We start from the raw sequence: 22,188 nt of genomic DNA, 5'->3' as shown, positions 1-22,188 counted from the left end.
CAGGCCTGGGCAAGGGGCCGATCCTGCGATTGGAGGGTGATGGGGGTCAATGCCTGAGGGCTCCCAGTATGTGAGAGGGGGCAGGCTGGGCTGAGGGACACTCCCCCCACCCCCCACACACACACCCAGTGCACGAATTTCGTGCACCGGGCCCCTAGTATATCCAATAAAAATCAAATATATTCACACAAAAACTTGTACATGAAGGTTCATAGCAGCATTATTTATAATTTACTAGAAGCCCAGTGCATGAAATTCATGCACTGGGGAGGGGTCCCTCAGCCTAGCCTGCACCTCTTGCAGTCAAGGACCCCTCGGGGGATGTCTGCCTGCCAGCTTAGACCCAGGGGTAGCGGGCCTAAGCTAGCAATCAGACATCCCTCTCGCAATCCAGGACCCCTCGCTCCTTACCACCAGCCTGCAGTGGAGGTGGGAGTGGCTTTCCAGCCATGAGCCCAGCTTCTAGCTGAGTGGCACTTCCACAGGAGGAGTGCACTGACCACCAGGGAGTAGCTCCTGCATTGAGTGTCAGCCCCTTGGTGGTTAGTGCATATCATAGCAACCAGTCGTTCCACCATTCAGTCAATTTGCATATTAGGGTTTTATTATATAGGACTAGGGGCCCGGTGCACGAAATTCGTGCACTGGGTGTGTGTGGGGAGGGAAGTGTCCCTCAGCCCAGCCTGCCCCCTCTCACATACTGGGAGCCCTCAGGCGTTGACCCCCATCACCCTCCAGTCGCCTGATCGGCCCCTTGCCCAGGCCTGACGCCTCCGCCAGAGGTGTCAGGCTTGGACAGGGGACCCCCATCTCCCCCTGATACTGGCTCTGGCCTCCGCCCAGGCCTGAGGCCTCTGGCCCAGGAATCATGCCTGGGCAGGGGACCCCCATCTCCCTCTGATCGCTTGCTCCACCCCCCGCCCAAGCCTGATGCCTCTGACCCAGGCTTCAGGCCTGGGCAAGGGGACCATCATATCCCCCCAATCCCCGGCTCCGCCCCCCACTCAGGCCTGATGCCTCGGCCAGAGGAGTTGACCCTCATCACCCTCCGATCACCAATCACCAGATCGGCCCCTTGACCAGGCCTGAGGCCTCTGGCAGAGGTGTCAGGCTTGGGCAGGGGACCCCAGCTCCCCGCGGTTGCAGGCTCCGCCCCTGCCCAGGTCTAACGCCTCTGGCTGAGGCATCCGGCCCGGGCAGCAGGGACCCGCAGCTGCAGCGGCCCCGCGATCGTGGGCTCCGCTTTAGGCCCAGGCAAGGGACCCCTAGCTCCCGGGACTGCCAGCTTCGACCATGCCCAGCTCCCATCGCTGTCTCCACCCCTACTTCCTACTATCACTGGCCAGGGTGGCAAAGGCACCTGATTCTCCGATCATGGATGGGGGGCAGGGCAAAGGCGGCCCTGGGGCCGCCTTTGCCCTGCCCCCCAGCTCTTAGCTCCCCCCTGGGTTTCTGATCACTGTCAGTGGCAGGGGGCTTCTTCCTGCTTTCCCTTTTGCCTCCCTGCATTGTGCCTACATATGCAAATTAACTGCCAATCATAGTTGGCAGTTAATTTGCATATAGCCCTGATTAGCCAATGAAAATGGTATCGTCGTACGCCAATTACCATTTTTCTCTTTTATTAGATAGGATAATAGCCAAAATGTGGAAACAACTCAAATGTCCCTCAAATGAAAAATGGACAGGCAAATTGTGGTATATTCAGTTCTAACACACAAAAAAACCCCAAAAATGTTAGTGATTGGTCTAGGGAAGTTCTTTTCTTCAATTTTATTTTTTAATTACAGTTTACATTTAGTATCATTCTATATTACTTTCAGGTGTTTAGCATAGTGGTCAGACAATCATATACTCCACAAAATGATCACCCCTATATTTCCAGAACTCAACTGGAACCATACATAGTTACTATAACACTAGAGGCCCAATGCACAAAATTCATGCAAGAGCCGGCCTTCCTTCCCCCAGCTGCCGGCACCGGCCTCCTTCTGGCACCTGGTACCCGGGCTTCCCTCACAGCCCTGCCTTCGTCTGGAAGGTCATCTGGAAGAATGTCCAGGAGGACATCTGGTCTAATTAGCATATTATGCTCTTATTATTATAAATTATAGACTATATTCCCTATTCTGTACTTTATAGGAAGGGTCTTTTTTCATTTAACTTGGTCATCATTAGAAAATACTTTCAATTCTGTCTCTAGTCAACTCTAAGAAATTCTTATTTCTTTGACAATTTACTCTTCTCTTATTTCTTTGATTTTCTCTTTCTAGAGTCTGTATTCATTGGATTTTAGATTCTCTCTCTATATCATTATATTTCATTCTATATTTCATTATATTTTCTCTGTTCTTTGTGTTTTTGTCTTACATTTGAGATCTTTCCATAACTTATTTTTCCAGTGTTTCAGTTGAACTTTATTTACTATTATATTTGTAAGTTTCCAAATATTCTTTTTAAGAGTATTCTGTCCTAGTTTTATGCATGCAATGTTTTGTTAAATCTTATTCGAAATATCAATTAGAGGATCGTTTGTTTTAAAAATTCTCTTTTCTTCTATTCCCTGAATTCTCTGTTTTTATTAGGATCATGTTTTTCCTTTGTTTTTCTTGGCCTTGCCTTTTCTTTATCTCACTTCCCCAAATATCTGATAATAATCTTTTGTTTTCCTTTCTTGTTTAAGAGTGAAACAGTAGACAGGCTGACTGGGAGCCCGAGGCATATAGACAGGTATTGTTGCCCTACGTGGGTAGACAGATGAGGAAAGATATACCCACCCAGGATGCTGAGTTAGCTCATTAGTTACTTTTAAAACAAAAACCCAAGTTGGGTGTGGAGGGTAGTTCTAATACGAAAGCTCTTGATGTGCAGCAGAGAAGTAGAAGAGGCCATTCCCTGGCAGAGTTTTCAGTTTCCTGCCTCAGCTCTCATTTCTTCCTGTATTTTTACCTGCCACTTATTTCTTCATGCACCATCTCCAACTGGGCAAACTGGCTTTCTCTCCAGCTACAGCCCTCTCTGGAGATGTTCTGGTCTGCAGCTTTCTTTGCTCATCATCTTTGGTCTATACTCATTCAGTCATTTTCCATTTTTAAAAGATGGATTACAAAGCTGATTCTTTCTTAGCCTTCTCGGATAATCTTTGTTGTGGGTATGCATTTGATTTACTCATGTATTTTCATTCTAACAGAGTCTCTACAGAGATGAGAGAGAAACATATATGCTCAGTCTTACGTCTTGAATGAGGTTACTTCTCTACACCATTTTTCTTTTTTTAAAAATATATTTTATTGATTTTTTTACAGAGAGGAAGGGAGAGGGATAGAGAGTTAGAAACATTGATGAGAGAGAAACATCAATCAGCTGCCTCCTGCACACTCTCTACTGGGGATGTGCCCACAACCAAGGTACATGCCCTTGACCGGAATCAAACCTGGGACCCTTCAGTCCCCAGGCTGATGCTCTATCCACTGAGCCAAACCGGTCAGGGCTACACCATTTTTCTTAATGCTTTAGAAATCAGAATATTAAAACACACAGTGCATGATACAGATTAGGTATTATAAATTGTATACCTGAAACCTATATAATTTTAGTAACTAATGTCACCCCAATAAATTCAATAAATAATTTTTAAAAGAAAAAGAAAAATCAGAATATTAGGCAAAAGATTGAATTAGTCTTCTAATTCAACTTTTACAGTGTTTAAAAGACTTTAATGATTTTTTATTCTTTCTTTAGCATTTTTGCCTAGTCTATGGTTTTCTTTCTCTAATTCCAAATCATCTGTATTTTTAAAATCTAACTCCGCTCATTGGTTGTCTACATTTATGTCTATTTTCATAAGAGTGTGCTCCACTTAACAACCTTTAGGAGTGTTAAAGCTAACACAAAGTGGATTTTTCCCTGTGATTCGAAGACTATTTTAGATTCCTTAGCCTACTCTAGACCTCCAAAGAAGAAAGCCAGTCGCCCATGGAAGAGCACCATCCTCACAGATCTGAGGCAGAGCATCCTGACATTGCTAGCAGGCCTTGCACAAGTGTGGAAGAGCTAGTGCAGTTTGAGTTAGAAGTTCTATTTAGAAGTGCATGTTACTGGGCTTAGAAGTGTGTATTCCATTCCCTAAAATATGACTTCAGTTTTGTTAATTTTCTTGTTCTTCTTCATATTTATGCATATGCCCTTGGTTTATAAGTATCCAGAAGAGAGTAAGAATTAATGAGCTCAGATCTATCACAGCAAGTAGAAAAAGCAAAACAAAGAACATGTCCTCCTGACAGTTTGTGTTTGGGATATCTTGTCATCTTCCATTGTGCTACAGAAAGATTGTTGGACTGAAAAAAAACTGACTTAGGGTCCTTGCTGCTCTAAGTAGCTGTGCAACTTTAAGCCTCAGTTGTTTTGTCTAAAAAAGGGGAGATACGTGGAGCAGATGATTTCTTTCTCTCTTTTTCTTTGGGGGAGGGGAATAGTTGTATGTAGTTTTACATGTCGTTGCATAGTTGTACATAGCTGCTGTATATTAGGTTGAAGAGCTGTATACATAGTTGAATAGTTGTATATAGTTGTATATCTCTATATATTAAAGGTTAATATGCAAAGTTTCTCCTTGGGAGTTCGATCGGAGACCGCGAGTTCGATCACTTGCTATGACATGTGGTGACCACCATGGGGTGGTGTGGAACAAAGGAAGGCCTCAGTCAGCACCTGGCAGCCAGGAAAGGAAGGCCCCAGCTGGCAGCTAGAAGGCCCCCATCGGCCCTGAACGCTGGCCAGGCCTAGGGACCCCACAAGTGCATGAATTTTGTGTACCAGGCCTCTAGTAGTTATATATAGAGTCAAATAGTTGTATATAACTGCTATATTATTAGTGGAATAGTTGTATATAGCTGTGTATGTGATTGAATAGTTCATGTAGTTATATATATATGTAGTTGAATAGTTGTACATAGCTGTTGTATATTTGGTTGAATAGATGTATATAGTTGCACATCTATATATGGTTGTATAACTGTATATAGTTAAACTAGGGGCCCAGTGCACGAATTCATGCACCTTGAAAGGAACTGTGGGCCGTGAGGCTGTGGTGGGCACAGGGGAGGGTCTCAGCCCATCCTCCGTTCCCCCACCTGGCCCCTCCCACCACAGCCCCCGGTGCCCTGTTTGCCGGCAGCCGGCCCCGCTTGCACCCACTGACAGGGCTGCCGCCATCAGCGGGTGCGAGCCATGGCTGCTGCCCCAATCACCCCTCAGGAGCAGGGGGAGGTGGAGAAGCCCTCAGAGGTGATCAGGACTGGCAGCTGCCGCTTGCACCCACTGATGGCGCTAAGTGATTGTGACCGGCACCAGGCACTGACAGCGGGTGTGAGCGATGCTCAGGTGCCGGTTGTGGATGCGAGCAGAGCTGGCACTGGCAGTGGGTGAGAGCAGTGGCTCCAGCACCGGCAGCGGGTGTGAGCACTGGGTGGGACCGCGGCCTGCATGGGAGCAAAGAAATTTTAGTAACCACCAGAGGCTTGCCCCAATGACATCAACCAGTTCCCCGCCTTAGTCTGGCGCCCCGCTCACCTACTCCACCGTGTCGCCGTGCCCAACACCCACTATATTCCACACATGCCCCCTGGTGGTCAGCGCACGTCATAGCAACCTGTTGTTTGGTTGGTCTGGTTATTCCGCCATTTGGTCTATTTGCATATTAGCCTTTTATTATATAGGATAGTTGTATATAGTTATATATATGATTGAATAGCTCTATATAGTTGTATATTTAGTTGAATAGTTGTATTTTGCTACTGCGTATTCATTTAAATAGTTGTATAGAACTAGTTGTATATATACTTGAGTAGTTGTATATAGCAGGATCTGTAGGTGAACAGTTGTATATAGTGCTATATATTTACCTGAATAGTTGTACATACTTGTATATATAGTTGAACAGTGGTATATAGCTATATATGTAGTTGAATATAGCTATATGTATATGTAGTTGTACAGATGATTTCTTAGATCTTTTTTCTAGATTAAAAATTATGATTATGATTCTATTTTTCACTCTTTTAGTCCTTCTTTCTCTTAAAATTTAAATTTTTGTTTTCACTGCTCTATTTTGTTTTCTTGTTCCAAACTATCTAATATTACTTTTGTTTCTTACACCTTTTTTTTTCCTTTTATTTTTTTTTCTCTCCTTTTACTTATTTTGTTATTCCTCTGTAGTTTTTCCTTTGCTGAGGTAATTAAGACTGTCCACGAGTGTGATATTAAGAAAGTGAGAGAAGACACCTTAGTTCAAAATTTTACCTTTTCCTAAAATGATGCAGTGCTGTTATATAACACAAGAATGTACAGTGCAGAACCCATGCCTCACAGAAAATGTTTGAAATCTTTTATATTTTGTTTTCTGAGTAATTTTTTTATTTTTCTTTCTTATTTTGTTTTATTTTATCTAAACAGAGTACGGACATTCTTTGAAGTCTAATCATGATCACTACAGATGAACCCAATGTACCAACTTTCCAACATTCTATAGAGTATTAGAAGATTTTTACATTTTGAAGAAGGGGAGAAAATCTAAAAATAAAATTTGGTTGAACTATTAAGAACTAAACTATGATGGATCTGTTGATTTAGAACTAAAAACAGATGGGTAAATTTGGGATGGAGATAAAGGTCTGAGTCCAGTTCAGTTTGGATGTATGATTACTTTTCAGGTCATCTGAAGTTTAAAAAGCAGTGTTCATGATATCTGGCTTTTGATTGATCATTTGGTCATGAAACATTGAAAAATTCTAACTGTTGTTCTTATTACATATCTATTAGGTATCATCAAATATAGAGTAAACAATGTTGTCAGCAGATAACAACAACAGCTTCTGACGTAGTTTTGCAGATATACTGACTCTAATGACAGATGAAGTAAACGTATTTAGTTTATACTTTTATGTTCAAAATTTTCCATCTTATATTCTTTTATAGACACTTCCATGTGGTCAACCTGGGAGTTTTCATTTTCTATAGTCTTGAAAATGGTCAAGTGCTAACTTCATTTCATTTCAAAAAAGCCAGAAGTTACAGTTTGTGCTGGTCACAGGCCTCTGCAAGTTACAGTTCATATCAGCATGACCTGGCATAGCAAGATCAGATTGACCAGAAAATACATTAGCTTCCAATTCAGCCTCCTCATAAAATTTTTGCTTGAGTTTAATATATTTACACCGAACCTCCCAAAGCTTCTGGCAGGCAAGGGAGTGCACAGTGGTACAAGAAGGAAGACTCTTTGGAGCTTTGACAAATATTTCATGGTGAGGACAGGACGTTTCTCCCTGAAAAAGACCACCTGCTGTTTCTATGAACTTAGCAGACTGTGTTCTGTTGCTCACATTAAAAATGAACCAAAGTCTTTGTTTGATGAACCAAAAAAAAAAAAAAAAATTCAAATTTAGGCTATACATGGATCACTTAAATTTAGATTTCATTCACAGTTTTATTTGAATGTAAAAAAAAATAAAACTAAACAATGAGGAGAATGGTATCCTTTTTCCCCTTCATTGACTTTAAATAGATGTCATTGGAATGTAAAATCTGAGTGAAATTAAGAAAAGACATTCTTTATTTCCCACCAGCTGAACATATAATATGTTCCCAGACTCTTCTAAAAACCTCAAAAATTTAGATGCATTCAATAATTTAGATGCTTTTGAGTAAGCATACTTTTAATAAAGGTTTGTGACCCCTTTATACACTTCAATAATATATGAGTGTATGATTTCTAATTATTTATTAGTGAAGTCTTCCATCTAAAATGAATGCAATCGTAGACATGGGGTCAGTTTTTAGTTACCAATTACGAAGTCCTAGAGGGCATTGAATATGCCAAACATGTCATTTGAAAAACATATGTGAGTTAGACTGCATTCCATGGGCTATGTTGTGTATTTTTTGTTTTCACACTGATAGTATGTAATTCCTTTATTTGGTGATCTTAATTTCTAAGTTATTTAAAATTTTAAGAAATTCAAAACATATATCGTAGTAGCCTTAAGAAAAAACAAAATGAACAAGCAAATATTTGAAGGAACTAATAAATCTAAGTATAGATTTCTGTCAGAATGAAAATAGGCACAGAAACAGTTCCTCTTACTATATTATGTTTATAGAATAATGGAAAGGTTATGTTAACATGGTATTTGTCATTATGCAGTATTTTAATATCTTTATAAGCCTATTCCATTATTATTATATTTACTGTTTGGTATATTTATTCTTTTATGGTTATAATTACCAATATATTTCAGTTCAGTTCAAAACTTTGCTAAATGAACTATGTTTTTATATGGAATAGATTTGCCATTATGAATTCAGGCAACAAATCTGAATTCACTTTATTAGTTTAAAATTTATAATATTCAAAAGTTCACTTATATGTATGATATACAAATTGCACATATTTTCTATAGCACTTCATTTAGTTGTGTTAATTTTTCAATGTGATGTGTCCACAGTATTCTTTATTTTGCATTTATTTTTTCAGTATGTTCACATTGTATGAGTTGTGTTTTTTGCACACATATTCTTGATGTGTTATGCTTGAGAGGATTTTTCTTTTGCTGTAACCACCATTCTTATAAAATATATGATATGCATTTGTTTTGTGTCTTTGTCTTCATTTCACATGTCCCATAGCATGTTTTTTATATGAAGTCATTAATAAGGAATAGTAATTTAAAAGTCTGTGATCATTTTTTTCACCTTCTTAGTTCTTATTTTCTGATATCTTAAACAGATGCTCAGTAGGGTATAAGGCAGATAAGTTCTTAGCAATCACAAATATTTTACCTTCACATCATATCTCACATCACGTTTTTTGCTAATTTGATTTTATTTCTATTTACTTTTTTTAGTTGAGGTTTACATTTTCAGTTTGTGGAAATCTAATTTGTTATTAAATGTTAGGAACTCTTCAGATTGTAGCACTTTCTAATTACAAAAATCAGTCTTCCATGAAAGCTAAGCACTTTCAGATACTATTTAATTTATTCCTCACCACAATGCCATGAATTAAGTATTGCACATATTTTTACAGATGAAGAAAATGAAATGTAAGGCAGAAAGATTAATGTACTTGCCCATGGCCACAGAAATAGGACTCAAACTTAAATCAGTCTCATCCTATTTTTAAACATTACCTACTGCTTTTCCTTTCTGATTTTTGATATATCTGTTTCAATCCCAAACTAGTTAAATTTTGGTTGACTTATGTCCTTTAGCATTAATCTTTCACGCTTCCATTTCTGCAAGGATGTCATAATGAAGCGGGAAAAAAAAGATAATCATACAATTAAACATTAAAATGTGTCTTTTCTTTTAGCCAGAAACGTTTGAGCATCTTTTTATCAAGCATACAGAATCAGTGACATTTGGTCCTCTTCTTTTGGAGCCTGAAACCATTTCAGAAGATATCAGTGTTGATACATCGTGGAAAAATAAAGATGAGAAGGTGCAGACTGCTTTGGTTCCTCTACTTTTGACAACTGCAGATCTTGAAAAGGGTTCCATTTGTATTAATGACCAACGCAATAGTGCTAGCTTCTCAGAGGCAGGGAGCACCAAGATAACCTGTGAGGATGAAGGCAGGAGACAACCCTCTGTTAAATATGCCACCCTGCTCTGCAACTCTAAGTCAAGTGCAATTGATGATGAGCAAGGGCTTATCAATAGCTCAGTCAGCAAATGCTTCTCTAGCAAAAATTCTCCATCAAAGGATTCCTTATCTAATAGCTCTTGGGAGATAGAAACACAGGCGTTTTTTGTGTTATCAGATCAGCACCCCAATATAATTTCACCACACCTTACATTCTCAGAAGAATTGGATAAACTTTTGACCCTTGAAGGAAATTTCTCTGAAGAAAATAATGATGAAAAGTCTGTCTATTATTTAGGGGTCACCTCAATGAAAAAAGAGAGTAGTGTGTTTCTGACAGATGAGTCAGGGGTGTTGTGTCCATTCCCCACCCACTGTTTATTCACTGACATCAGAATCCTCCAGGACAGTTGCTCACACCTTGTAGAAAATAATTTCAATTTAGGAACTTCTGGTCAGAAGACTTTTGTATCTTACATGCCTCAATTTCAGACTTGTTCCATTCAGACTCAGAAGATAATGGAAAACAAAATGTGTGACCTAACTGTCTAATTTCAATCAAGAAACATCTCAGATTATGTTACAATGAATCATAGAAACTGTAATATATTCCCCTATAGTTGCTAAGGGAGAGAAGAGAAAATTGTCCGTTAAATTTGAAAGTGATTGTTTCAAAATTAATGGTGTCTGTCCTTCAGTCATATAGACAAATAATGTGAGAAAGCCTTCATGAACCCAGCCATGTAGACAGTCTCTCCTAATGATTCTTTTAACAAGCTACAATGGGAACGTCTCCGATGGCTTGTTTCTAGCTAAAAATAAGCCCAACAAATATCTTTTGTGAAAGTAGACCTGTTTAGAAAGATCTAATCTGAATTATGCCTACATCTGAAAGAAGACTTCAAACTAACACTTGTGAGATGTAACTCTTGTTTCAAAGATGTGTTAGTTTTACCTTGAGTTGTCTGTTTTACACTAATTTACATATGTGCACATGCGCACTCACCCAAACACACACCTAACAGGTATCATTGTGCATTTTTAAAGTATGTGCTGTATTTGTATTTTGTGCTACTAGACTGTGCGAGTTAAAGATTTTTTAATTTAACTTGCCTTGAGCACTTATTCTGTGTTAGACACTCCACTAAATGTTGTATATAAATAGAAGGTTTAGCCCTGGTCTAGGGGGTATACTTGTGAAGACTGAAAAGCAAGCCAATATTTATGTATCAAATCTAAGATATGTACCATAGAATGAAACCACTTATTATAATGGCAATCCCCACAGACAGTATTTGGAGGACAACACAAGCACTTTTGAAAACATGCCTGTCTTAACTCTTCTCTGTAAATATGTTGAAATGTTCACTTTCTTTCTTTTTTTATAATGAGTATTTTTCTTATTTTATTTTGTTATAAATATATTTGTGTGTGTATCAAGTATCTTTGTTTTATTTTCCTCTCTTGTCCCCTTGTCATGTAACATAAAATATATTATTGACTTTCTATCACAGTATTTAAGTTGTTAATTTTACATCACAGTATTCAAGTTATGGGATGGCCAAGGGAAGAGTAAACATCACTTTCTGGTAGTTAGATTGCCAAATGATACTGTACGTCACTCTAGAATTATTGTCTTTTCCCCATTCTCACTTGTATGCACACTATTTTTCTCACTTACTAAATATTTTCTCTATGTAAGCCAATCACTGTGCTAATACTTTCCATACTTTAACTCAATTAATTATTAAAATAATTGTATGAGACATGGACTACTACTACACTCCTTTAAAAGATTAGGAGATTAAGTAATTTGCCCAAGGTGGCAGGGTTAGTGGAAGATGGAACCCAGATTTAAACCCAGATCTTTTCACTGCTAGTGATCATGTTTTTAACCTATACCTTGTATTGCCTTCCATTAAACAAAAACTGATGTGTCATCAAATAAAATCTATTAGGTAGAAATATAATGGCGGGTGAAAATTAAGTGAGAATTGCATAGATCTTGTCTTTGCCTCTAAACACTTTAAAGTTTATTGTTTATTTCAGCTTTTGATATGGAAAGAAAATTGAAAGACAGCATATTGGGCAACAAACTAAATTAAGAAAACTGCACAGATAGATGTTCAATGGCAATAAGTAAGAATTTAAAGATGATCAGCATCATTAAAAGAAATAACTTTAGTCCTCAAAAATATGATGATGGGTTATTAAACATCATGAATTTCATAGTTAGACTGAGAGGATTTGCTGATTGAACTGTTACCCCAAATAAAGTCCTACCTGCCATCTCTATTCCAGGTGTAAGCATATGAAGTGAGCCATTCTAAAAAATGACAGATATCTCAGATGCTGTCTGACCCAGTGATCACACTTCAGGGAATATATCCTAAAAATCCCGAAACACCCATCAGAAAGAATGTATGCACTCCCATGTTCATAGCAGTGTTATTTACAATAGCTAAGATTTGGAAACAGCCCAAGTGCCCATCAGTAGATGAGTTGATAAAAAAGCTATGGTACATTTACACAATGGGCTACTATGTAGCTATAAAAAAGAATCTCTTACCCTTTGCGACAGAATGGATGGACTTGAAGATTATAATGCTAAGCAAAATAAGCCAGTCAGATAAAGACAAGTACCATATGATTTCACTTATGTGTGGATTCTAATGAACATAATTAACTGACGAACAAAATAGGTCCAGAAGTATGAATGCATAGAACAGACTGATAGATCTCAGAGGACGGGGGGGGGGGGGGGGGGGGGATGAGCGGGAGGGGCTGAAAGAGATTAACCAAAGAATTTACATACATACTAGAAGCCCAGTGCACAAAATTCATGTGTGTGGGGGGCCCCCTTAGCCCAGCCTGCACCCTCTCACAATCCTGGTCCACTGGCTCCTAATCGCTCACCTGGCTGCTAGTCTGGTTGCCCCTAACTGCCCCCCATGCCGGCCTGATCACCCCCAACTGCCCTCCCACCGGCCTAGTTGCCCCTCACTCCCCCCCTGCCAGCCTAATTGCCCCCAACTGCCCCCCCCTGCTGACCTGGTCACCCCCAACTGCACACCCCCATTGGCCTGGTGACTCCTAACTGCCCCCCCACTGGCCTGGTTGCTTCTTACTCCCCCCCCCTGCCAGCTTGGTTGCCCCCAACTTCCCCCCTGCTGGCCTGGTCGCCCCACACAGCCTGCTATTCAGTCATTTGGTCATCCCTCATGAACCCCCGGGCCAGCCTGGTCATAGGCAGCCATCTTGTGAGGGCGTGAGGGTTAATTTGCATATCACCTCTTTATTATATAGGATAGACAAAGCCCATGGACACAGACAATAGTGTGGTGAAGGCCTGGAATGGGGCTGGGGCTGGGTGGAGAGGGGAAAGGTGGGAGGGGGGAATGGGAGACATCAAAAATAATACATACATACATACATACATACATTCATATATAAATATACAGATTTGAGAATTAAAATATGTTCAATAGTTAAAAGATCTCAGAGCCCAATTGCTAGATAATTTTTTCACACTTCATGATCATTTGCTACTTAGAAATCAATAAAGCTGTTTCATGTCACAAGTATTATTGGGATGTCTCAGGATCTCATGTACTCAACTGATGACCCTCTTACAAGAAAAAGGCAGAGGGCCCATATCAGCTCACTAAACAAATAGTGTGGTATGAAAGCCTTGGTTCTGTACAAACACAAGTTGAGGAAACATATCTTTTTCACTGATTTTTAAATGGTGTGCGGATTCAAAAGCAGAAATTATTACATAAATAGAAGTTTTGGTAAAATTGACCATTTTTCAAACTATTGCTCATAGGATACAGATATTTAATTGAGAATAGAGTATAGACAAGTTAGAAAATTACCTTTTGTCCCAGTCCACATATAATTAGAGACTAAACACTGAACATGTCCATTGAGACAACATTCGCCTGTGGTGTGGGACCCAGAACAACATGGAAGAGAAATTGATAGATGTGTCAATCAGCCCACAGTTTCATCATGCTATGTGGACACAATAGTGAAGTCCCAGGACCACTGGAGTGCTGCAGGCCTGAGATAAAAAGGAATTTAGTGACAGCACATCAACCTGAGATCGTTGATACCATCCTATTGCAGCTTCAGTTCCAAAAACAAACACAAAAATTTCAAAAATATTGCAATTCCAAGGGACTTTCTCTCATGGAGAGGGCTGAAGTGGTACAGTTTGGCCTATACCTAATATATTAAATTTAGATATTTATTGTCAATGTGCGAAGGCTCTAATTTTCAGTTTGAAGTTCATTTCACTTTATATTACTATATATTATTGGGTATTTATGAAAATTATGTGCTAATAAATGTGTATTTTCATAAAAATTTAGGTAAAGTTTAGAATCTTTTATACCTCAGGCTGATCAGATATTCTTTATTTCTTCCCAGTGATTCTGTAAAAAAAATGTTTAGGAGAGGAGTTGAAATATAAGTTCAGATTTTAAACTTAGGATAAATCAGGAATTTTGAATATTTTACTTAAAGGTTTTAAATTGCAACACAAGCTACTATTCAGTTTCTATAAACGTGAAATTTGCTTTAAAAAAGACCCTCCACAATTATTAATTTGAACTATGACTTCCGGTTTAAACAGGTTGTTTGAAGATAAATCATTTTTCAACTTAATGACATTATAGATTTCCTAGGTTAAAACCCCCCAAAACAAAGATGAAAAAACAAATCAAGGAATATTTAGTAAGAGCAGGGACCTCCTGTTGGAGACCTATGTTCCCATTTAGAGGTGGGCTACATGTTGATAGGAGGAATAGGAACAGATATTATTTTTAAACCTAACTTCAAGTAGTGAAAGGACATGGATGAAATTCCCGAACCAGTGTGTGATCCTGGACCTGGAATAAAGTTTTATGACCCTAAGCATGACATTCTTCCACCTCTTCTCATGCCTTCCCAATAAAACCAAGTTACCGCTTTCCAAATATCAAACATATGGTCATATTCCCTTAGAAATATCCACTTTAACTACTCAAAAGCTGAGGAAACATAAATGGAGAAGGCTAACATGGTACAGTTTGGCCTATACAAATTGATACCAGCAAAGCTGCTTTGGTTGGCACAGCACACAGATTAGGCTGTAAGAGTTGTGCCTAAGGGACTCATGTGGAATTGGACAGCGTACTACATAGGTCAAGACATACTGCAACCATATGTCACCTATACATGGAGAACACAAGACTTCTCTGTAGTTTTTAAAGAAATTTATTCTACTTTTTATCAAGTGTTGTCTTGATAGTTACAAAGTCGTCTAAAGTATTCATTATTGAGAAAACAGATTCTCAGATTTTAAAACACTCTTCTCTAAATAATTGATAGAACAAATAAACAAAAAATCAGTAAGCATATACAAGACTTGAACAATACTATCAAGCAACTTGTCCTAATCAACTTTTATAGTACACTCACTCCAAACAGTAGAATACTCATTCCTTTAAAGTACACATAAAACATTCAATATGGACCACATTTCTTTGCCATAAAAAAGTCTCAATAAATTTAAAATTATTCAACTCATTAAAATATTTTTTCTACATGGAATGAAATTAAAATCTAATCACCAAAAAGTTTAGAAACTTTTCCTAATACATAGAAACTTCATAGTGTACTGATAAGTAACCCATGGACAAAGAAGAAATCAATAGAGAAAATATAAAATATTTCTAACTGAATTAAAATGAAAACACAGCTTATCAAAATTTGTGAAACACAGTTAAAGTACTTAGCAGATGATTTATGGCATTAAAATAAATGACTTCCTCTTAAATCTTTAGAAACTAGTAAAAGAATAGTATATAAAATTTGATATATGCTAAAGATAAGAATGAATGAAGATAAAGGCAGAAAACAATGACATAGAAAACCTAAAACAAAAGAGAAATTCAATGAAACCCAAAACTGGTTCTTTAAAAAGACCAATAAAATTGATAAAATCTAACCAGACTGACGGGGTGCCGGGGAGGGGGGGGGGGACGGGAGGGGGGACGGGGGGGGCGGGGGGGAGGAAGAGTGAAGACACATATCAAAGAGTAAAGACAAATATCAAAAAGAAAATAAGGGGTATATTTCATACAATTTCATATCAGTACATTTAATACTTAAATGACATGGACAAATTCCTTGAAAGACCCAAACCAATAAAGCTTACTCAAATAAAAATATCACCTAAACACTGCAATATCTATTAAATAAAATTTGCAGTCAAAAATCTTCCCACAAAGAAAATTGCAGGCCCATTTAGTTTCACTAGTGAATTCTACTAAACATTTATGGAAGAAATAATACCAATTCTACAGAAATTCTTCAAGAAAAACTAAAGTGAAGGAACTATTTTTAAACTCATTTAATGAAACCAGTCTTCCCCTGATGCCAAAATGAGGGAAAAAAATATAGCTAAAGGAAACTACAGAACAATATCCCTCCTGAATATAAATTCCAAATAAAATTTTTGTAAATTGTTCCAATAATATATAAAAGAACTACATATTATATTCACATGAGGTTTATTCCACACATACAAGGTTGCTTTAATCTTCTTAAAATGTTATACATATATCACACATGTGACCCAACCTTTTCACCCAGAGAAATGAAAACACATGTCCATACAAAGATTTGGACTCAAATATCCTTTGTCTGTATTATATAAAACAACATAGTTTTACTGAATGAAAAAAAAAAGCCAGAAAAATAAAAAGAATATATACCATATAATTTTATTTATTTAAAATTCTGGAAAACTCCAAGTAATCTATAGCTAGAGAGAGTAGGTCAGTATTTGCCTGGGGTCAGTGGGTTGGAGAGGGGTGAGAGGAAGTATTGCCAAGGGGCACACTTAGGTCTAAGTTCTTGCCAACAGAAGTGAACAGAAAAGATGTATACCATTCTAAGATGGAAATGTAGGGCCTGGCCATACCTCCTCCTTTCTCTCTTTTTCCTTCTGGTTCGTTGGAACCCATGACAACCCATTTCCCAAAAGGTAGCTGAAACACGTTGTATTCCTGAATGGCCAAATGAAGGAGGCCGATGTTTTACTTTAAACATTTCCTCTGGCTTTTTATGGGAGAGGAAATAAACTCCAGTCTCCTTTAAGTCATTGAATTATTGTTGAGTCATTTGGTTAGAGCAGCCTAGCCTTTACCATATGAAGTATTTATTGAATTTTACATTTCAATGACATTGTTTTTTAATTTGAGGAAGTCTCTAATCTTCTAATTATTTTTATTACATCTTGTTCCATGCTTATGGTTTTTTTTTAAATCTCAACATATACTAGTATTTTATTTTAAATATATTTTATTGATTTTTTACAGAGAGGAAGGGAGAGAGATAGAGAGTTAGAAACATCGATGAGAGAGAAACATCGATCAGCTGCCTCCAGCACATCCCCTACTAGGGATGTGCCCACAACCCAGGTACATGCCCTTGACTGGAATCGAACCCGGGACCTTTCAGTCCGCAGGCTGACGCTCTATCCACTGAGCCAAACCGGTTTTGGCAATATATACTAGTATTTTAAATGCAGCTTATATTATGTAGTTGGTAATGTCAATATTTGTAGTAATAGGTCATCTAAATTGGTTATTTCTCCTAACTCTCGGTGACTTGTTTATCCTTGTATATTTTTTAAATTATGGAATTATATTCTGCTGAACTTCATTTGTGGAAACTCTAAGAGACTGAATTAAGGCTGCTTTCTTTCAGAGTGAATTTGCATTTTTTTCTGCTTGCCACTAGGGGTTCTAACAATCTTTTAGAAATTTAATTTCTCAGTTTATAGTTTCACCACACTGTAAATACAAATTTGAATTCCAGCCCTATGTTCTCATGGGGAGACTTATTAAGGCTGTGTTTTCTCTACTCAGAGGTGTAGGAGAGACAGACAAATTTCCATATTGGCTCCCTTAAATAGAAACAGGGTGCTAGTTTGTGTGAAGCTCTCAGGTTTAGCTCCCACTTTTCCCAAATGCAAAGCCTAGTTCCCCAGGGTTACGTGGGGATTAGCCACTTGGCCCTGGGATAGATTTGTCAGATAAAATACAGGTCACCTGCTTATATTTTGAATTCAGGTAAACAATGGATAATTTTTAAATGTGTGTGTGTGTGTGTGTGTGTGTGTGTGTGTGTGTGTGTGTGTGTGTGTGTGTGTTTAGAGAGAAAGAGAGGAAGAGAGGAGGTGATAGAGTGGGAGAAACATTGATATGAGAGAAATATCAATTGGCTGCCTCTCATATGCACTCCGACTAAGGATGGAACCACAACCTGGGCATGTGTCCTGACCAGAAATTGAACCAGAGACCCCTCAGTGCTCAGGACTATGCTCAACCAGCTGAGCCAAACTGGCCGGGGAAACAATGGCTAATTTTTTAGTAGGAGTAAGTCCCATGCAATATAAATATTTTTCCACCTAAAATTTAAATTTAACTGGGTGTTCTGTATTTTTATTTGCTATAGTATCTGAATTTTTATTTTCTTGAAACTATCTGCTCAAGTGTTTTGATCTTGAGGATTACATTAACTTTTTGTACAGCATTCCATGTTTTTCGGAGGGATAGCTAGTCTACCCTCTGTCTAAAGCAGGATTCCTGTCTTCTGCTTTATGTGTATAGATACCTTCTATATACATAATACTTTATTCAGTCTTAGACTTCAGTCTATTACCTTTGGTTGCTGCATATCTCTGAGTGGGATAATCTCTTTTGATTTCAAAGAATGTTTATGTCAGCTGAAGGAAATAGTTTTTGTTTTAAGGGAATAGCCTTAGCTAAATAGATCTCCTGCAATATGTTTCCCAACATCCTGTGGATCACGGAGCTGCAGAAAAGTCACTTTATCAACCTTACTATTTCAGACCTAATGTAAATCTCCCAAACTCAATAAAATTATATATGCTAAAATTAATTACTACTCTTGCCCAGTGATGATCCGTGAGTACCCGCCTATCTGTCCAGCTACTTCCACTCTAGATAGGAATTGGAATTGGGAATCTCTCCGAGATTGAGACAGCTCCAGGGAACATTAATTTCATTATCTCTGTTCCCCACAGGCTGCTTCTCAGAGAATCTCTATTGCTGAATAAGTCTAAATTCAAGTTATTCCCTGCATTCCACTGTCTAGATAAGAGAGGAAGACAGTTCAGTTGGTTTCAATAATTTTCGGCACTCCTATGATGCATTTATGGTTGGCTGCATGTCACCTAAGTCATGTGCCCACCATTGATACAATCATTGGCCATCACTATGAAAAGAATCACTACCTCTTCCCCAGGGTGGCAGTGGGAGGGGACTTACGGGAGAAGGTCCCCCTATAACACCTGCACGCAGCGCTATCACATTGCTTACACTTCATAATGGTGTCAAAACATCAGAGGAAAGGTAGATTCATATCTAACAAGTGAGGCCTTTTAAATAGGAAAATGCTGAAAGGAAATAAAATCTTGGTGAAGTGGATGAAAGGGACACAGGAGGTGGTTATTTTTTTCTGAGCTGGGAGCTGTTGGACCTGCAGTAAAGGGCACTTGAAGTGAGAAATGTTCATTATTTTCTCCAGGGCAACTGGCTCATTAGAGTACTTGTTGCAAATTGACTTGCATTCCCTACATTCCTCTTTCAATATGTGCCCAGCATTGTTTGGTACCAGGTTTTCTGCCCTGCATGCCCAGGTCATGAGTGGGCAGAGAAACTGCTCCCAGCTGAGATCCATAGCTCAGCAGATGTGGAGGCGAAGAGTGCTGGAGAGTAAGGGAATGAATAGAGATGTTTTGGCTCTAGGGAGTATGGCACAGTAGAAGAGAGAGAAAAATGGTTAGAGAGAAAAATCTGGCCTGGAAGGAAGACAGAGATTCATCCCGAGTAATACCTGGAGATGTAAGTTATGCAGGTGAGCCTTCGCATCCTTAACTTCACCACGAATGTACATTCCCAAAGCCAGTAAATACAGGACCTAAAACATTACATTTGAGGAAATTAGTTTTCTAAAATAAGAATTCCTTACAGACATGTAATGTTAGCCTAGAATTAATGAAAAACATGAATCCTGAGATCGAGAAATCACAAACCCAAATTGTGAATAAAACTAAATCCATACCCAGACATAGGATGAAACTTCTAAGCTATGAACAGAAAGAAAAGATATTAAGAGAACCAGAAAAAAAGACAATCTATAGAGAGAGAACAATTAAACTCTAAGTAGACTTCTCAAAAGCAAGGGTGGATACCATAATGCAGTATCTGTATAATAAGAGAAAGTAACAGTGTACTAGAGTGCACCACCAATAGACCTTTGCTGAGAGAACCACCAAATGACATCCTATATAATAAAAGCCTAGGTGGTGTCGTGTGATGCCCTTGTGCGACATCATCACAAGATGGCTGCCATAATGTCATCACAAGATGGCCACCACAAGATGACCGTCAGGGAAGGGCAGTTGTGGGCGATTGGGCTGGCAGGGGAGGGCATTTGCAGGCGATCAAGCCAGTAGGGGAGGGAAGTTGGGGTGATCGGGCTGGCAGGGGAGGGTAGTTGGGGGTCATTGGGCTGGCAGGGGAGGGCAGTTGGGGGTGATTGGGCTGGCAGGGGAGGACAATTGGGGGAGATCAGACTGGCACGGGAGCAGTTAGGTGTCAATAAGGCCAGCAGGGGAGTGGTTAGGGGGTGATCAGGCTGGCAGGAAGAAGTGGTTAGGGGCAATCAGGCAGGCTGGCAGGTGAGCATCTAGGAGCCAGCAGTCCTGGATTGTGAGAGTGCAGGATCGGGCCTAAACTGGCAGTTGGACATCCCCTGAGGGGTCCCAGATTGGAGAGGGTGCAGGTCGGGCTCGGGGACACCCCTCCCCCCAACCCCCGTGCATGAATTTCATGCACTGGGCCTCTAGTAGATAAGAAAGAAATGGAAGATGAATGGCAGAATGAGATACAAGATGTATTTTTCAGCAAATAAATTAGTAAGCATGTGGGTAAACTAACTGTAATAAACAACAATAAAAATGTTGACTAACTCACAAGGAGACATTTCTCTACACATAAAGGATAGATAACCTTGCAAATTTTTGATTGATGTAAGCATTACAACAGAAACCTAAAACCCTACCACAAATTCACACCTTCTCCCTAGCAATCAACAAACTCAAATGGTGGGTATCTCTATATAAAACCCTAATATGCAAATAGACCAAACGGCAGAACAACCAAACAACAGAACAACTGGTTGCTATGACGTGCGCTGACCACCAGGAGGTGCTAGGAGCCAGCAGTCCTGGATTGTGAGAGTGCAGATCACAGAATATGGTGGGTGTCTGCCATGGAGGGATGGTGGAGCAGGTGAGCAGGGCCGCTAGACCAAGGCGGGGGCGCCAGTCACTGTCATCAGAGCGAGCCTCTGGTGGCTACTGAAAATTCTTTGCTCTTGTGCTCCCGGTCCCACCTGGTGCTTGCACCTGCTGCTGACACTGGCCCTGCTCACACCCGCTGCCAGCATCCAGTGCCAGCCCCGATTGCTTGGAGCTATCAGCAGGTGTGAGCGGTGAATGATGGCCCTGATTGCCCCTCAGGGCTTCTCCACCTCCCCCTGCTCCTGAGGGGCGATCGGGGCAGCAGCCGCTGCTCGCACCCACTGATGGCACCGGCCCTGCACTGCTGCTAGCGCTGGCCCCAAATACTCTGTGCTGTCAGTGGGTGCAAGCAGGGCCGGCGCCATCAGCACATGGGAGCGGCAACAGTGGGAGCGGGGCTACCGACAGACAGGGGGCTGGGGGCCACGGTGGGAGGGGCCGGATGGGGGCATGGAGGATGGGCTAAGACCCACCCCTGTACCCACTGTAGCCTCGCAGCCCACAGTTCCTTTCAAGGTGCACAAATTCATGCACTGGGCCCCTAGTATCTCTAATAAGCCTCAGATATTTCTCATGTTCCACCCTCAGACCTTTAATCAAGGAACATTTTTCTCTCTTCTGTGATATTATACCTTCTAACTTGATAGTAAACAGAATTCCCAGATTGTTTAAACTAGATAGAGTCTCCAGAAATGAAATGGTGTTTGTTGCTTGACATATATAGGAAGAAAAATTGGGGTCTGCAGAGATGACATGAGGATCCATGGTAGAGATTCACAGCTTCTTAGCAAGTTCTGAGAACTAAGTCAGTTTATGGAACCAAAGACACTCAACTGAGAGCAACTGCAGTCATTTACCCAATTAACGGTGCACTGAGGACAGGAGAACCCCAGATCTTCTGGGGGTTATTAGGTACTGGCTCTGAATTTATACTGATTCTCAGAGATCAGAAATATCACTGTGTTCCACAGGTTAGCATTTATGTAGATCAGTGACAGATGGGCTGTTGGACTGAGACTCAGATTTATCTTGTGTTTCATTTCCCAGCCCCTGATTATATAGTGGGAATATGTTTTCTCTGTAACTGTCAAATCACCACAGTTGTTCTCTGACCCAAGGAGTGAGAGCTATTAGGGTGGGAAAGGTCAAGTGGAAACCCTTG

The 22,188-nt window shown here is 39.7% G+C and overlaps 1 protein-coding gene across 4 annotated transcripts in view; it reads left to right on the top strand.

Moving 5' to 3' along the window:
- The window catches only part of LEPR (leptin receptor), a 94,770-nt gene extending 83,553 nt beyond the window's left edge, over positions 1-11,217 (top strand). For 3 of the 4 annotated variants that reach the window (XM_059689270.1, XM_059689269.1, XM_059689271.1), the window contains one exon: positions 9,368-11,217. In XM_059689270.1, the coding sequence (XP_059545253.1) occupies positions 9,368-10,192 (825 nt within the window). In that variant the 3' untranslated portion in view covers positions 10,193-11,217. Of the gene's footprint in view, positions 1-6,453; positions 8,640-9,367 lie in introns of those variants that run through there. The other variant, XM_059689272.1, reaches the window with a different exon arrangement.
- The last annotated feature ends 10,971 nt before the right edge of the window (positions 11,218-22,188 follow it).

Source organism: Myotis daubentonii, chromosome 3 (genome assembly GCF_963259705.1).
Source record: "Myotis daubentonii chromosome 3, mMyoDau2.1, whole genome shotgun sequence".
Classification (NCBI taxonomy): domain Eukaryota; kingdom Metazoa; phylum Chordata; class Mammalia; order Chiroptera; family Vespertilionidae; genus Myotis; species Myotis daubentonii.
This window is presented reverse-complemented; position numbering and strand designations above follow the sequence as displayed.